At 42.6% G+C, this 18,303-nt stretch overlaps 1 protein-coding gene across 5 annotated transcripts in view; it reads right to left on the bottom strand.

Moving 5' to 3' along the window:
* Positions 1-18,303, bottom strand: part of suco (SUN domain containing ossification factor) — a 129,891-nt gene that overhangs the window by 78,990 nt on the left and 32,598 nt on the right. For all 5 annotated transcript variants that reach the window (XM_072511566.1, XM_072511567.1, XM_072511563.1 and 2 more), the window contains exons 2-3: positions 2,120-2,210; positions 1,696-1,797 (exon numbers count right to left, since the gene is read on the bottom strand). In XM_072511566.1, coding sequence (XP_072367667.1) covers positions 1,696-1,797; positions 2,120-2,210 — 193 coding nt within the window. The remainder of the gene's footprint in view (positions 1-1,695; positions 1,798-2,119; positions 2,211-18,303) is intronic.

Here is an 18,303-nt window from a genome sequence, read left to right as displayed (position 1 = left end):
GTTGACACATCGTTGCTCTAAAATCTATCTGATCTTCATCTGCAAATACATTCCTGCTGCTGGTAAATCAAAACAACCTTTCTCCCAACATGTCAGTCAGATTTACACATCACTAGAAACATAACAAATCTGTAAATTACATTACAAACGATGGCTTTCCCAGGGAATTGTAAAGAACCCTTTTTTTGCCATTAGATTATATATGGAGACATTCATAATGTTTGACAATGGAAAATGAACCATTCAAAAGTCAATTGCTTGGCAAAATACTTTGATTTTGTTTCTAAAATAACTTGATTATTGGAGAGCAATTAGAATTTTTTTTTTGTTTAAATGCGGAAGTCGGAAAGAAGTCACATGACCAAGATTTTTTGCATTTGAAGCGCATGTTTGGGGCAGAATATCGGCGTAAGAGGAGTGAAGGAGCGTTTCCTGGTCTCTTTCCTTCCATCTGAAGGCTGATCCCTTCCTACCAAATTTAATTGGGTCTTTATTGCTGCAGTAGACAAAGATTTTAAAGACTTCAATCCCTCAGCGTCTCCAGAAAAGGAAATACTAGCAATAACTTCAAACTGCCTCAGCCCATGGATCCCATCTGTAAGCCAGACAAGGTGACAAGCTATAAACTGAACTTTGTTTATCTTATTTTTGAATTGTAATTTAGCCAAATTTATTCTTCCCTACTCTGTAATCTGTATTGGTGCGTGTAATTTTAGAATACGTGAATGTGCTTGTGTATGTGTTACAGAAGTCAGACGTATTTTTATATTTTACCCAAGTGGGTTTTTTCAATAATAAAACTTTGTTAGACTCAAGAAAAGATGTTTGACTAGTTCTTCATCAATCACAGTGCAAGATTTTGATACTATTACTTTTCAGGGTTCATTGTAAGTCTGAAGTAACATCCAAGAATCTTATTTCAATCACTTTTTAACTAGTTGTTTAAATTCCTGGTATTTGGGATACTTTATAGGATGGCAATCATTTGTGAGAAATTACACAATGGATTTGTGAATTTAAGTTAGACGAGTGTCTTGGTTTCAGCAGCTGTATGTTGCATTAATTGTACTTAGGCAATTGTCTTTTTTTTTAAATCAGCTTTGAAGAAAGTTTAAAAAGTAGCTTTCATTTAGGATGACACTATCTTGAAACAAAACCCAAGTATTGATTTAATAGATTAACCATATTTGTAGGTTGAACGTCTGTATTAGAGGAAAGCATTTCTTTCTGCTTTTACGTTACAGTAGGAAGTATGAACATTTGTTCTTAATAGCTTTAGATGTGGGCTTTGGTTAAAATATTTTGAAGATGCGATAGTTCGTAATTGCTCTGTATCTAAAGGAGGTTTATTATTTGTTCACAAAAAAATGTAAATTCTGGGGTCAAGGGGTGGACATTTGTCTTTAGTGTACATGACTCTAGTTACAAAGATAGAGCAACACCAGATGGCCTGAACCTAAAGGCAATGGAAGATGTAAATTTGGGCTATGGCTAAATAAGGGATTCTGGAATAATGAGAAATGGAGAGAAATTAAGAATTCGGAACATAGGGGATTTTATACCCAAACGCCCTAACATTTTACAACAGCATATATAACCAGTTAATTACACACTGAATTGTTAAGTGTAACCTCTTAAACAAGGAGGAAACCTTTGATATCACCTCCAATTCCACCTCACCTGGTCATAACATACCTGATGGCTTGTTTTTGAGCAGTATTCTGGTAATGAATCTCCATGACCATTGACATCGGAAGGCTTCACATCTCCTGATTCACCGGTCACATCCTGCTTAGCCTAGATTAGCATATATAATAAACATAAATGTGGCTCAAAAGGAGTGCAGTTAGAGAAACCCGAATAAATTGTAGATTGTATAATTACATAATTTACACCTGTGAAAAGTCAGAAGTCTGCAACGACTCACCCCACCCAATTACTAAAGTTTTTGAAACTACATATGTAGCAGAGATGGGTTTATAAAGAGCAAAAATGCAGACCTTGGGCATTTTTTCTTTAAAGCAAGGAAGCATAGAGTATGAAAGTATTCTATTGTTATTACAAGCCACTACGCAATTACAAACCTATTAAAAGTGTAATTTTAAATACAATTTCTAACCTTTTCTTCCAAGTGCTCATCTTGTGCAAAATTGGTTAGTGCCGAGGAACTTTCCTGCTGCCCAGTACAACCTACGTGCCAATGAGGGCACCTGTATAGGAAAAGAATGTTTACGCTTATGGGTAAGAGTACAAAATGAACATTGGGGCAGATGATAAAGCATACCAAAAAATAAAAAGTGTAATTTAGACATTTACTGAAGTCAACTTCTCAATTAATATGGTTAGATCTTATATGGTTAAAGATATTCATATTTCACCCAAGTCGACACAGTCTCTCTCCCTCTCCCCCTCCCTCCTCTCTCCCCCTCCCGCCGCCAGCCATTCCCAAACAATCCCAGCATGGAGTACAGCCAGCCCTCTGGAGTGTACCAATTACATCCTTCTTTAGATTAAGAGACCAAAACTGCACAGTACTCCAGTCCCCATGCAATAAAGAGCACAGTCCCAGTTGCTTGCTGTACCCATGTGCTAACTTCGTTCCTTGTATTAGGATCCTAGAATTGCACTGAACAAAGTTTTAAAATGTCTTCCTATTTAGGCATTATGATGGTTTGTTATTCTTCCTACAAAAGGTGAAGTATTAAGATTCAGAAAGAAAAATGCCCACTTCTCCAGCAGCACTTAGTGTTAACTGACGCCACCCTGCGAAATTATACTTTAAAAACATTAAGGGGGGGGGGGGGGGGGGGGAGGAGAAGGACACGCATGCACACACATTTCTTTACAATCTAGGATAGCGAAATCTGTTCCACCGCAAATTATTATCTGGTCTGTACGCTAACAAACATGGACAATGGTAGATTTTTCAGAAAAGCAAATTGGGGAATAAACTATCCTGCTATTTTGAATAATGCTTTAATTATACAGTAACAATGGGATGAAAGTTTCCAGACAGTCAGCAGAGACATGGTGGGTTAAAGAAGGATTAACACACAAAGCCCATGGCACTTTTGAAGCTGACACGAATGTTTTCTAAATTCCTAAATATTACAAAAGTTTATTTTAGGATGTTTAAATCAGCAGATCCAAATACAGATGGGTTTCTTTCCAAGCAGAGAACACAGACAATGTGCATCTTTACACCATCTTGATCAAGTGCAGTCACCAGACATGACAGATACAGAAAGCATGACATTTGGAATGCTGGAGGGAGAAAAACAGAATACAAAAATAGATTAACACTACAGAAATGGCCTTATTGGACACTAAGGACAATTTAGCATGGCCAATCCACCTAACCTGCACATCTTTGGATTGTGGGAGGAAACCGGAGGACCCGGAGGAAACCCACGCACACACGGGGAGGATGTGCAGACTCCGCACAGACAGTGACCCAAGCCGGAATCAAACCTGTGACCCTGGAGATGTGAAGCAATTTTGCTATCCACAATGCTACCGTGCTGCCCCATGGTCATTAGACTTTTAGTTCCAAATTTTCACCATTTGCAGTGGCAGGATTTGAACCTGGGTCCCCAGAAGATTACCCTGGGTCTCTGGTTTATTTGCCCAGTGAAAATACCACTCTGCTACCGCCTCCCCATGAAACGGTGTTAATATTCGCAAATAAAGGAATTATCATTTCCCCACTGCCCAGCGAAAAAATGAGATGGAATACTTTATGTAAAAATTAGATGAAGAATTCCCAGACTTAACTGCTTCCCCATGATTTCAAGCTGATTCAATACAACAAACTCAATCAAGCTTCAATTGTTTCAGATTATGTTTTTTATATCTCCAAGAGTATTATTTACTTGAAATGCTTTTTACATTTTCAGAATCTGTTCTCTAATTTAGAGTTCTTTCACTGAGCTGGAATGGCAAGAAGCAAGCCTAATTGTGCTAGTCACTACACCAGCCCAGTCTGCAAAATTGGGTCTAGCAGAGGAGGTGAACAAAAAAAATGCAAACCGAGAGATAATTTTACATGATATTATTTCAGAACGTGAAACTCCCTTTACGGACGATTTTCATTTATTTCTGATAAACATGAATAAAGGAATGAAAGCAGCCAATTTCTCCTTCAAAAAAATGCAACCAGATTCACAACTGGTGAGTAACTTTTTGAAGTCTTAAAGCATTTTTAAAGAAGAAAACTCACACAAAATTGATCTGATCACCTGCATTACACTTGTTGACAAAGTTATGATCAAAAAGCAACACAGTCACATTATCTAAAGTAACCCATAAACATTTTTAAAAATAAATTTAGAGTACCCAATTCATGTTTTCCAATTAAGGGCCAATTTAGCGTGGCTAATGCACCTACCCTGCACATCTTTTGGATTGTGGGGTCGAAACCCACGGAAACGCGGGGAGAATGTGCAAACTCCACACAGACAGTGACCCAGAGCGGGGATCGAACCTGGGACCCCGGCACCATGAGGCAGCAATGCTAACCACTGTGCCACCGTGCCCCATAAACATAAGATCAAGTCTTCTGCAAATGCCAAGACTGAGCCACTAATAAAGTACTGAGATTTCATTTTTTAATTGTACAATTATATATTTCAGCTTATTGTCATAGTCACAAGCTTTTCAGCATTTTAGTAAATTAATAGATGAGACAATATTAACTTTATTTAATACTTCTCCATTAATAATAGAAGCCAGATCACAGAAAAATAATTCTGCATGAACACTTCAGGATTATGTTGCTTGGTTTTATTAACAGCACCTGACAAAGGCACAATTTTGAAGCTGAAAATTCAATGAACTGTAGTTAAATGGTTGTGGTATCAGACATGAATACGTATTTAACAGAACTGCATGTCAGAACAGCAATTTCTGCATTCATTCCATTTGGTAGCTGCACAACCCAACAAAGTGGAGCACTGAAAATAAAATATTTGAACAGCACAACGCAGCCAGCGTCAGTAATAAAAATGCTTTAATATACAATTTGGTAAAGAGACATTAAACCTCACAGATTAAAATAAAAAGAAGACAATCTCCCCATATTTAAAACCATTTGCAGTCAGCGATGGTGCAGCACAAAGACCCTGCTGCAAATATATCCCAACTCCTGGAAGAAGGACCATTCCCAGATATACACTACAACATATTAGCCTCATTGCTACCAACAAAAGATCAGGAGGCCAAACGCATAATAAATCAAAAGAAAGAAACTACTACGAACACCTTCCATTGGTAAATGCAAGCTAAATACTTACTTTAAAAAGGGCATAACATGCTTTATTCCGGATTTAATAAAATGTTTTACTTTATACATATTGAAACAATATTTCATAAGCAAGATTACACTACAATGGAGAGAAACAAAAGCAAATTCATCTGTCAGGGAGCTCTGGTACCTTCATTAATATAGCTTTAGCTTTATTTCACAAATGGACATGCATCTCCCCCCAAGAAACTCAAATAAAATTCCCTGTAAATACCAAGGATTAAAAACCACTACTTTCTATGTTTTCCCACTGCTCCTGGTTTAGGGTTCTAATTAACGTGCTCAGGATTTAGGTTGTACGAATGCCGCCAACCATGCAGAGGGAAACAAATTCCTTCCCTGCTTAAAGAAAAAAAGATTCCACCAATATGGAAGGGTAGACTATTGGATCCGTCACTCATTTGTTTAATGAGCAAGTGCTGTTGGCACTGTACTAAACCACACAGGAACAGAGAGGTTCTTGGTCTGTTGCCTGGTATAATGCTAAATTTCTACCTAGATGACATTGAGAAAGCTGCAACTCATTTCCATGGGCTGGAGGGAAGAAACAGTTCATCAGAATTCTAACAAACTCTTAACACACCATCACTAGCTAGTCAGTAGACACAGCTGACTGGGTAGGACAGAAGTTCTCTCCTATTTTTAGTTGACATCTTACTTTCTCAATGAAACAAAAATGTACTGCCAGCACTTAAGAAGCACCATACATGGGGCGACAAGGTGGCCGAGTGGTTCGTACTTCTGCCTCAGCGCCAAGGACCCGGGTTCAATCCCGACCCCGGGTCACTGTCCGTGTGGAGTTTGCACAAGCTTCTCATGTCTGCGTGGGTTTCACCCCCACAACCCAAAGATGTGCAGGGTAGGTTGATTGGCCACGCTAAATTGCCCCTGAATTGAAAAAAAGAATTGGGTACTTAATTTTTTTTAAAGCACCATGTAATTGTACACATTTTAATCATCTGAACAACAAACATAATATAGACTTAAACTACTTTTTCAAACAATAATGTAGCATGCTAGAATCAAGAAATGAAATTAAAAATAGATGCATCATTACAAAGAAAAAGTAGGCCGATCAGTCCCTCGAGGCGGTTCTGCCTTTCAACCAGATCCAAGTTGATCTGTATGTCTCAACTTCATTGATATGTATGTAGGTTTGGTACTGGTTACCACAACTGTACTAGTTTATATGGTTTCTAACAAATTCAATGTCATTGCACAAGTTTCATTTAAAAGTTACCAACTCAAAATGTTTTGACGCTAAAAACCGCAACGAGTATTAGCTTGGGCAGCATGGTAGCACAGTGGCCAGGGACCCGGATTCGATTCCCAGCTTGGGTCACTGTCGGTGCGGAGTTTGCACATTCTCCCCATGTCTACGTGGATTTCCTCCGGATGCTCGGCAGAGTTTCCTTCCAAAAGTCCAGAAAGATGTGCTTGTCAGGTGAATTGGACATTGTGAATTCTCCCTCTGTGTACCCGAACAGGCATCGGAGTGTAGCAACTAGGGGATTGTCACAGTAACTTCATTGCAGTGTTAATGTCAGCCTACTTGTGACACTAATAACGATTGTATATCCTCTCCTAGAAAATAAACAAACTTCTATTTCCTGTTCCACTGCAACATACAGAAGGAGGAAGAAAGTTTTTTAAACTAATTCTTGTATTTCCATTCTAAATTCAGGATACAGCAAAGAATGTCAAAATTATTTTATCAGTGATAATGATAAAATAATTTTATCATTGCAAGTACCTTGTACAAATGGATCTTTTCCATAGCAAAAACACTAGAATTGCTGCAAATACCAGTGTTAACAAACAAGGTTTACAGCATTAGTTGTGTGCTCAAACTTCATTCAATTTCATCACCTTCAAATGTGTCCTGACATTTACTTGGGAAAATGCGATAAGGGGCAGACTGGAAGAAAAGGAAGAGAAAAAACAGAAAATTTTGGATAAACTCAGCAGGTCTGGCAGCATCTGAGGTGGGAGAAACAGAGTTAATGTTTTGAGTCCACACCCTGATGAGGGATAGAAATGTAATGAATTATATAGTTGGAGAAGGGGGAGGGGGTGGATGTGGGTAGAATAGGCCAGGGATAGGTCAGAGCCAAAGAGAGATTGACAAAGATGCCAAGGACAGCACACAAAAGTGGGTGTTAATGATACCATTAAAAGACTGAAGTGCTAATTGCAGCATAAAAAATAGCAGAATGTGTTAATAGAACAAAAAGTCAGTGCTCCCACCTTCTTTTCTGCCCCACTACCTCCACTCCCTTCAACTATAAAATTCATCACATTTCTATCCTTCTTCAGCTCTGTAGAAATCATAAGGATTCCAAATATTAACACTGTTTCTCTCCCCACAGATGGTGTAAGACCAGAATTGCTGACTTTATCCAGCATTTTATGATTTTGTTTCACATTTCGAACACCTGCAGAATTTTGCTTTTATAATAGAGTTTGGATACGAACAATATTTTCCACCATATTTCACAAGGACCTGAAAGCATGATTTCAAATTCCACTACAGCTCTGAAATTTTAGTTTAGTTACTTCAATAAATCTAGGATTGAAACTTTAGTCTTAGTAATAATGACTACGAAACTAGACGGTCATTAAAAATCCATCCAAATGATTCACACTCTTTAGAGAAGAAAATCTGCCATCTTCATCAAGTCCAGCCTATATGCGATTCCAGGTCCACAACCCTCCAAAACAGCTCAACAAGCCACTCCGTTGCATTCAGGAAGGCCACCACCATCTTCAAGTGCAACTAGGGGTAGGCAATAATTGTCAGTGATGCTTGTAACTCATGAATGAATAAAGGGGTCTTCCGGGTGCGGCGATGACCAGCTGAGTCGCACGTTTCGGCAGCTCCCGGTGGAACGGACTTTTGGGCTCTCGATAGGAGCCCCAACTGCAATTTTAACGGCTAAAAACACCGTGCGGTAAACCAGAAGGGTGTTCCCCCTGGACACGGATGGAAAAAGGAGAGGAAAGTGGCCGGATTGCAGCGGATCCTTTAGAACAGCGGCAAGGAAGGCAAGCAAAAACCAAGATGGCGTCGGAAGGTGGCAGTTTCATATGGGGCCCTGAACAACAAGAGTTCTTGAAATGCTGCGTGGAGGAGATAAAAAAGGAAATGAAGAAAGAGTTGTTGGCCCCGATACTACAGGCGATCGAAGGGCTAAAGGAGGAACAAAAGACCCAGGAGCAGGAGCTTCGGGTCGTGAAGGCGAAAGCAGCCGAGAATGAGAACGATATACAGGGCCTGGTGGTGAAGTCGGAGATACAGGAGGCACATCAGAAACGATGTGTGGAGAGGTTGGAGGCACTGGAAAACAACGCAAGGAGGAACAACCTGAGGATTCTTGGCCTTCCTGAAGGTGTGGAGGGGGCGGACGTCGGGGCATATGTGAGCACGATGCTGCACTCGTTAATGGGAGCGGAGGCCCCGACGGGTCTGTTGGAGGTGGAGGGAGCGTACCGAGTTATGGTGCGAGGATCGAGAGCAGGAGAAACTCCCAGAGCCATAGTGGTGAGATTCCTCCGTTTTAAGGATAGAGAAATGGTCCTTAGATGGGCGAAGAAAACTCGGTGCAGTAAATGGGAGAACGCGGTGATCCGTGTTTATCAAGACTGGAGTGCGGAGGTGGCGAGAAGGAGGGCGAGCTTTAATCGGGCCAAGGCGGGTACTTCATAAAAGGAAAATAAAATTTGGAATGCTGCAACCGGCAAGACTGTGGGTCACATATCAAGGGAGGCACCACTACTTTGAGACGGCGGATGAAGCGTGGACTTTTATTGTAGAAGAAAAACTGGAATGAGTGGATTATGAAAAAGAACGTTTAGACAAAGTGGTGGGGCGAATGTGGGGGGCGAAGAGGGGTTTTATGTTCTAATCCTGCGGTATGGTAACTTTTCTTTCTCCCACAGGTGGTGATGGGGGAGGTGGGGAGGGAGAGGAGATGGGGCGTTGGCCATGGGAGGCGGGGCCGAGGGAGAAGCGCGGGCTTGGTTCCCGCGCTATGATAATTATGGCGGGAATAGAGAAGCAGGAAGGAGGGGGCGTCGCACGGTGCGAGCCGTGGTCACGGGGGGAAGCAGAGGTCAGCCAGAGTTTGCTGACTTCTGGGAGCAACATGGGGGGAGTAATTACGCTAGCGGGGGGTCTAGCAGGGGGGGTGGGAGGGGGGAATTACTGGGTTGCTGCTGCTGGGGAAAGGGGGGAGTGGGTAAGGGAGAGGATGGGCGGGGGGGCACCGCCTGGGGGAGATACAGCTGCGTGGGAACTGGGTGAGAAGCTGGAAAAAGATGATGGCTAACCGGCAAGGGGGGGGGGGGGGGGGGGAAGCCCCCCAACTCGGCTGATCACGTGGAACGTGAGAGGGCTCAACGGGCCGATAAAGAGGGCACGAGTACTCGCACACCTTAAGAAACTTAAAGCAGACGTGGTTATGTTACAGGAAACGCACCTGAAACTGATAGACCAGGTTAGGCTGCGCATAGGACGGGTGGGGCAGGTGTTCCATTCGGGGCTGGATGCGAAAAACAGGGGGGTGGCTATATTAGTGGGGAAGCGGGTAATGTTCGAGGCAAAGACTATAGTGGCGGATAACGGGGGCAGATACGTGATGGTGAGTGGCAAATTACAGGGAGAGATGGTGGTTTTGGTAAACGTGTATGCCCCGAACTGGGATGATGCCAACTTTATGAGGCGAATGCTAGGACGCATCCCGGACCTAGAGACGGGAAAGCTGATAATGGGGGGAGACTTTAACACTGTGTTGGAACCAGGGCTGGATAGGTCGAAGTCCAGGACTGGTAGGAGGCCGGCAGCAGCCAAGGTGCTTAAGGATTTTATGGAGCAGATGGGAGGTGTGGATCCGTGGAGATTCAGTAGACCTAGGAGTAAGGAGTTCTCGTTTTTCTCCTATGTCCATAAAGTCTACTCGCGCATAGACTTTTTTGTGTTGGGTAGGGCATTGATCCCGAAGGTGAGGGGAACGGAATATACGGCTATAGCCATTTCGGATCATGCCCCACACTGGGTAGACTTGGAGATAGGGGAGGAAACAGGAGGGCGCCCACCCTGGAGAATGGACATGGGACAAATGGCGGATGAGGGTGTGTGTCTAAGGGTGAGGGGATGTATTGAAAAGTACTTGGAACTCAATAATGGGGAGGTTCAGGTGGGAGTGGTCTGGGAGGCGTTGAAGGCGGTGGTTAGGGGGGAGCTGATATCAATAAGGGCACATAAAGGGAAGCAGGAGAGTAAGGAACAGGAGCGGTTGCTGCAAGAACTTTTGAGGGTGGACAGACAATATGCGGAAGCACCGGAGGAGGGATTGTACAGGGAAAGGCAAAGGCTGCATGTGGAATTTGACTTGCTGACTACAGGCACTGCAGAGGCACAATGGAGGAAGGCGCAGGGTGTATAATATGAATATGGGGAGAAGGCGAGCAGATTGCTGGCACACCAATTGAGGAAAAGGGGAGCAGCGAGGGAAATAGGGGGAGTGAGGGATGAGGAAGGAGAGATGGAGCGGGGAGCGGAGAGAGTGAATGAAGTGTTCAAGACATTTTATAAAAAATTATATGAAGCTCAACCCCCGGATGGGAGGGAGAGAATGATGGACTTTTTGGATCGGCTGGAAATTCCCAAGGTGAAAGAGCAGGAAAGGGTGGGACTGGGAGCACAGATCAAGGTAGAAGAAGTGGTGAAAGGAATTAGGAACATGCAGACGGGAAAGGCCCCGGGACCGGACGGATTCCCAGTTGAATTTTACAGAAAATATTTGGACTTGCTCGCCCCGGTACTGACGAGGACCTTTAACGAGGCAAAGGAAAGGGGACAACTGCCCCCAACTATGTCTGAAGCAACGATATCGCTTCTCTTAAAGAAGGAAAAGGACCCGCTACAATGCGGGTCCTACAGACCAATTTCCCTCCTAAATGTGGATGCCAAGGTCCTGGCCAAGGTAATGGCAATGAGAATAGAGGAATGTGTCCCGGGGGTGGTTCACGAGGACCAAACTGGGTTTGTGAAGGGGAGACAGCTGAACACGAATATACGGAGGCTGTTAGGGGTAATGATGATGGCCCCACCAGAGGGTGAAACGGAGATAGTAGTGGCGATGGATGCCGAGAAAGCATTTGATAGAGTGGAATGGGATTATTTGTGGGAGGTGTTGAGGAGATTTGGTTTTGGAGAGGGGTATGTTAGATGGGTGCAGCTATTGTATAGGGCCCCAGTGGCGAGTGTGGTCACGAATGGACGGGGATCTGCATATTTTCGGCTCCATAGAGGGACAAGGCAGGGATGTCCTCTGTCCCCATTACTGTTTGCACTGGCGATTGAGCCCCTGGCGATAGCGCTGAGGGGTTCCAAGAGATGGAGGGGAATACTTAGGGGAGGAGAAGAACACCGGGTATCTTTATATGCGGATGATTTGCTACTATATGTGGCGGATCCGGCGGAGGGGATGCCAGAAATAATGCGGATACTTGGGGAGTTTGGGGATTTTTCAGGGTATAAATTGAACATGGGGAAGAGTGAGCTGTTTGTGGTGCATCCAGGGGAGCAGAGTAGAGAAATAGAAGACCTACCGTTGAGGAAGGTAACAAGAGACTTTCGTTACCTGGGGATCCAGATAGCTAAGAATTGGGGCACATTGCACAGGCTAAATTTAACGCGGTTGGTGGAACAGATGGAGGAAGATTTCAAGAGATGGGATATGGTAGCACTGTCAATGGCAGGGAGGGTGCAGGCGGTTAAGATGGTGGCCCTCCCGAGATTCCTCTGTGTTTCAGTGCCTCCCGGTGGTGATCACGAAGGCTTTTTTAAAAAGGATAGAAAAGAGCATCATGGGTTTTGTTTGGGCCGGGAAGACTCCGAGAGTGAGGAAGGGATTCTTACAGCGTAGTAGGGATAGGGGGGGGCTGGCACTACCGAGCCTAAGTGAGTACTATTGGGCCGCTAATATTTCAATGGTGAGTAAGTGGATGGGAGAGGAGGAGGGAGCGGCGTGGAAGAGATTAGAGAGGGCGTCCTGTAGGGGGACCAGCCTGCAGGCTATGGTGACAGCCCCATTGCCGTTCTCACCGAGGAACTACACCACGAGCCCGGTGGTGGTAGCTACATTGAAGATTTGGGGACAGTGGAGACGACATAGGGGAAAGACCGGAGCATTGGGGGGGTCCCCGATAAGAAACAACCATAGGTTTGCCCCGGGGGGAATGGATGGGGGATATGGAATGTGGCAAAGAGCAGGAATAACGCAACTGAAAGATCTATTTGTGGATGGGAAGTTCGCAAGTCTGGGAGCGCTGACCGAGAAATATGGGTTGCCCCAAGGGAATGCATTCAGGTACATGCAATTGAGGGCTTTTGCGAGGCAACAGGTGAGGGAATTCCCGCAGCTCCCGACACAAGAGGTGCAGGACAGAGTCATCTCAAAGAAATGGGTGGGGGATGGTAAGGTGTCGGATATATATAGGGAAATGAGGGACGAAGGGGAGACTATGGTGGATGAACTAAAAGGGAAATGGGAAGAAGAGCTAGGGGAGGAGATCAAGGAGGGGCTGTGGGCAGATGCCCTAAACAGGGTAAACTCGTCGTCCTCGTGTGCCAGGCTAAGCCTGATTCAGTTTAAGGTATTACACAGGGCACATATGACTGGAACACGGCTTAGTAAATTTTTTGGGGTGGAGGATAGGTGTGCGAGGTGCTCGAGAAGCCCAGCGAATCATGCCCATATGTTTTCGTCATGCCCGGCACTACAGGGGTTTTGGGTGGGGGTGACAAAGGCGCTTTCAAAAGTAGTAGGAGTCCGGGTCGAACCAAGCTGGGGGTTGGCTATATTTGGGGTTGCACAAGAGCCGGGAGTGCAGGAGGCGAGAGAGGCCGATGTTTTGGCCTTTGCGTCCCTAGTAGCCCGGCGCAGGATATTGCTAATGTGGAAAGAAGCTAAGCCCCCAGGGGTGGAGACCTGGATAAATGACATGGCGGGGTTCATAAAGCTAGAGCGGATTAAGTTCGTCCTAAGGGGGTCGGCTCAAGGGTTCACCAGGCGGTGGCAACCGTTCGTCGAATATCTTGCGGAAAGATAGATGGGGGAAAAAAGAAGGCAGCAGCAGCGGCCCAGGATTTGGGGGGGGGGGGGGTGTAGCCTGTGACAAGGCAGTTGCCAATTAGGGCTAGTTTTCATTTTTGTTATTTAATATTTATTTATTTTTTGTTTTTTGTTTATATAAAAAAGGTCATTGTTATTTGTATTGTTATAATGGTGTGTAAAGGATGCACAATGTACTGTGTTGGTTGACCAAAAATTTTCAATAAAATATTTATTTAAAAAAATGAATGAATAAAGGAAACATAGCCCAAGTAGGATGAGCGGCAGGAGTGATAGCTATTAGTACAATGTAGTCAGGATATTAGCAATCTTTGATCAGAGGCTTCAAGAAAGTTGAGATCTTATACGGTGACCAATAACTGCCTGATGGATCTGTATTTTGTTAAATATATTTATGTGTCACTGCATTATATATCAATCTTACAGAACTCGAGACTGAACTTCTTGGGTGAAGTCAAGTATAGCTTTATTTATGTCAGTTTCAAAGTCTATTGATCAAGTCAAATTTTATAAGAATACAGAATCTAAAAGTTGTTTGTCCAACGCAAATACAGATGGTCGAGTTGAATTCAAGATACAATTCAGTTCGGGGTAATTTATTCAGATCAAAATGCACAATACAAAAATGAAACAAAAGTAAATAGCTGTTTGCAAAGCAAAGTAGAAATAGGTTTCAAAGATTAGGTTAGAGATGAATTCAGAGAGAGAGAGAGAGAGAGAGAGAGAGAGAGAGAGAGAGAAAGATGATGTTGGAGAGAGCAAAAAAGGTTCTCTCTGTCTCATAAGGAAATCATAATCTTTTTTAGGTTTTGTGCCCTTTCTGACTGTGATTGGGTTAAAATAATTATTATTCATCTAATTGACCGAAATGTCTATCAAGTTTTAAGAGATCATATGGCATGGGAAAACTTCTCTATGTTTCTATAATATGGTGTGAATGAACCACCTGTTTCCCACCATATTCTCCAGAACTGGGATGTTTGCCCAGTAATGATAACAATGAGTCTATTCTGCAACGTGGATAGTCAGTTTGAATACAGACATCCTGATCAGATCTTTTCCCATGCTCTCAGCATTCTCTGCTGTCATGGCTTAATATATGATTTTTAATAGTATAATGTCACTAAACCATTTCTTCCCTTAAATTTTTATTACCTATAAAAAAGTAGGCCTCTGTCACTGACAGAAGTACAGCTGTGTGGAAGTCACCTTGAAGACTGTGGACATCATTAGCCTGGAATATCCAGATGTGAGATATCCTGAACATGCCCTGTACAGTATTCTGTTTGAGCTGCGTGATTCTGTTAGTAGCAGCCTAGAGAAGCAGGCAAAAATTATCCAATACTGTAAAAGATTTAGAAATTTGAATGAAACTTGATGCTTTGGAAAGACTGGTCAGGGCTGCTAAATGTAATTATTGCTGTGATAGTAAGACAGATGCCAATATAGAATTTAAAAGTGAAATTTTCACTGTTTGGGAGAAAAGTAATATCCATACTTCTGAAAGTTTTTTAAAAAAAGTTTAGTGTACCCAATTCATTTTTTCCAATTAAGGGGCAATTTTGTGAGACCAATCCACCTACCCTGCACATCTTTGGGTTGTGGGGAGGAGACCCATGCAAATACAGGACGAATGTGCAAACTCCACACGGACAGTGACCCAGTGCTGGGACTTCGGTACCGTGAGGCAGCAGTGCTAACCACTGTGCCGCCGTGCTGCCCAATACTTATGAAAAGTTATACGTTTGAATTGTTTCCATTGTGACTTTGCTGCACAATATCTATATCCTTTATTACAATGTCAGTGCACATTTCCCATTTGCAAATCCTTTCTTTGGTCACATTTTTGTTTAACGTAAACATGGTAACTTAAGAGCTTTGTCAAATCTTCTTTTTCAACATAGAGCAGAAATCTAGATAATTTGACTATGCAGGTCTCAGATGTGCAGATATGACAAAGCCAATATCAAATACTCTTTGTTGCCTCTCGGCCTCCCACAGGAAGAGGATATTGGGCCAAAAGCCCAGAGGATCAGGAATAGCCCTGTTGGTCCCAAAATGTAAAGTTCAAAGCAAAGTTTTAAACTTAGCTTACAGGGCCTCTTGTTTCCAGCCCAGGTTTCATAAGAGACATTTGTCAGGAGTAAGGAGACATTTCTCCGTTGACAGTATTGTGATCCCATGTAAACATATAGGACCTTTATTTGAATAAATACAATAGACCCAGTTCAAATCATATGGGTGCACCAGTCATCCAAAAAGACTTTTAAGGCAACTGACCAAATGCCTTAGAGAAACATGTCAATGAAGTAAAAGTAGAAAACCCTCAGGTGGCTGAAGTCATGCTTTCATCATTGGCGAATGGTTATGATAACCAGCAGCCAATGACAACCCCAGGACATTGTTGCAGCAATTTTCAAAAGCAATTAAAATAGCAGCCAGCTATTTAAATTCCTGATGAACAGAAATATTTGCTAATTATTCCAAGTGTTGGATGTTCATTAACAACTCCAATGATAAAGCACTCTATCCCAAACTACAGCAGTGTCTAGACAACATCCGGGTGTAGATTGGTATGGGGCAAATGACCAAGTGCTGCTCTTCAAATATCACAGGGCTCCCCCAGCATCAACATCTTTATCAACACCAAATGACCAGAAGTTTAACCAGTCAAGCCATAACTACACCAGCAGCTAAATGATTGGAACAGAAGCTGGGTACAAGAAAAGCTCGGCTCAATTCTGGATTCCTCAAAACTGTTCAACATTTCGCAAGACACAAATCAGGAAGGTGATGAAATACTGCTTCCTTGGGCAAGGACGACTGCGACAATGCAAGAAGTTTTACACTATGTAAAGGGACCCTGATATTAAGACTCAATACTAGCCCCTTCCACCGCCAGGTGCACTGTAGCTACAGTATTATGATTTACAGCACACATCATACCAATTCATCATGTTTCATTCAACAACACCTTGAAGACAGCTCTATCATGAAATCCTCCAAGTCTCTCCCTCTCTTTCTCTTCCCCCCCACAACCATTATTTGGTGATTTCCTGCATTATTGCTGTGAGAACACAGGTCAATATGCAAAGTAATGAACTAACAATTTGAAAGTGCACTGTAACATGACGAGCAGCTTCTGCAATCGCACGGTATTAGTGTAATTTGTTGAATTCAACTTTGTTCCACAAACGACGACAGATGACGGCGCAACTCAAGTCTTATTTCACCTTTGACATTAGAGGGCAGAGTTACCACTTCCAACACCACCCTAGTTTAGAGGATTCCTCCCCTATTGCCAACTTTTCACTCAAATTTATTTACATATTACCAAATGTAAAACCTGCCTTCAGCCAGTCAGTGCAAATGGGCAGCATTTAAGAACATAATCTTTTAAAAATAATTTTGCTTTACCAATATTCCTGGATACATTTAAGAGCGGCAACCAGTGGAGCTCCCATTCCTTCAGAGTTTAATTATTTTTGGAGACTTCATTTTTTCCGCAATTGCATAGAATCCCTTCTGTGCAGGAGGCCATTTGGCCCATCAAGTCTAAACCGACACTTCTAAAGAGCATTTCACCATGCCCCCGCAAGCACATTAATCTTGGCTAATCCACCTAAAGAGTTTTTCCCCCTTTGTCTCTTATCTTTGAACCACATTTTCATTACCCATCTTATTTTGCTTTCGACGCATGATTCAACACAAGAATTAAAAAGTCTAACTTCTACTTCCTAGTTTAGACTCCGTTGTTTGCCTTGTTCAGTTTTCAGATACCCTGAGGAGTACATCATGCTCTATCAGGCTCTTGATAACATTGTATGTTGCAATGGAAAAGTCTGTGGGCAGCTGTAAGGGCAATGAACGCCGAGTACTGTTCATTCTCTACTGACTGTAAAATCTGGGCCACTGAACATGAAAGGGAATAATGTTATGCCTATCTAAGTGAATTCAAAAAATGAATCTCGACTGCAGTTATTTCCAATTAAATACTCAGTGTAGCATTTTAAAATATAAAAACATGAAGCTTGTAGCCCCAAAAAATGCTCAATAGAAGTAAATATTTGTTCAGGCTGGTACAGGAAATAAATTTGATATTCCTTAGAAAGGGAAAAGAAGCCATAATAGATAATGGGCCAGATATTCTCATGTTGCTCCAATGTCCTAAACACCAATAAGCTTTGCTGTCATAAAGTAACATATTAACAGCCATCTTTAACATTTGAAAGCCCTCCTACAAAACATTATGAAGCCTTTCTAGTTTAATTGCACTGCAAAAGCTACCCAGATTTCCAATGCTGTCATCTTTCCAACTCTGCAGTCCAAAGAAATACCTAGTAAAGCAGTCTTCATGGAACAGCTTTTACAGAATAGAACAGACTCCTCCCTACAGTGCAGAAGAAGGCTATTCAATCAATCAAGTCTGCACCAACCCTCTGAAAGAGCATCCTCCTAGTCCCATTCCTTTATCTAACGTGTGCATCCCTGGACCCTATCCTGGTAATCGCACCTAACGTTAGTGCACATCGCTGGACCCCATCCCTAGACAGTCGGGGCAATTTTAACATGGCCAATCCACATAACTTGTACATCTTTAACCTGTACATATTTATCCAGGCATTCATTGGCTTAAAAACCACTCCATCTGAAGATTGAAGTTTGCATAAATTAATCTTGGCTAATCCAAGTTAGCCAAGTTTGCATAACATGCCCTTGGGTCAATTATATGACTAAATAATATCTTATTTCACCCGTTTTGACTCCAGAACAAATGGGACTGGAATTTACCACGCACTAGCCCAGGTGACCCCAAGTCAGCTTATATGGCATAGCTTTTTTAAAAAATTTTAAATTGCATCA

The sequence above is a fragment of the Scyliorhinus torazame genome, chromosome 7, assembly GCF_047496885.1.
Source record: "Scyliorhinus torazame isolate Kashiwa2021f chromosome 7, sScyTor2.1, whole genome shotgun sequence".
NCBI lineage: Eukaryota > Metazoa > Chordata > Chondrichthyes > Carcharhiniformes > Scyliorhinidae > Scyliorhinus > Scyliorhinus torazame.
Note: the sequence above shows the minus strand (reverse complement) of the source record. Positions and strands in the feature narration are given on the sequence as shown.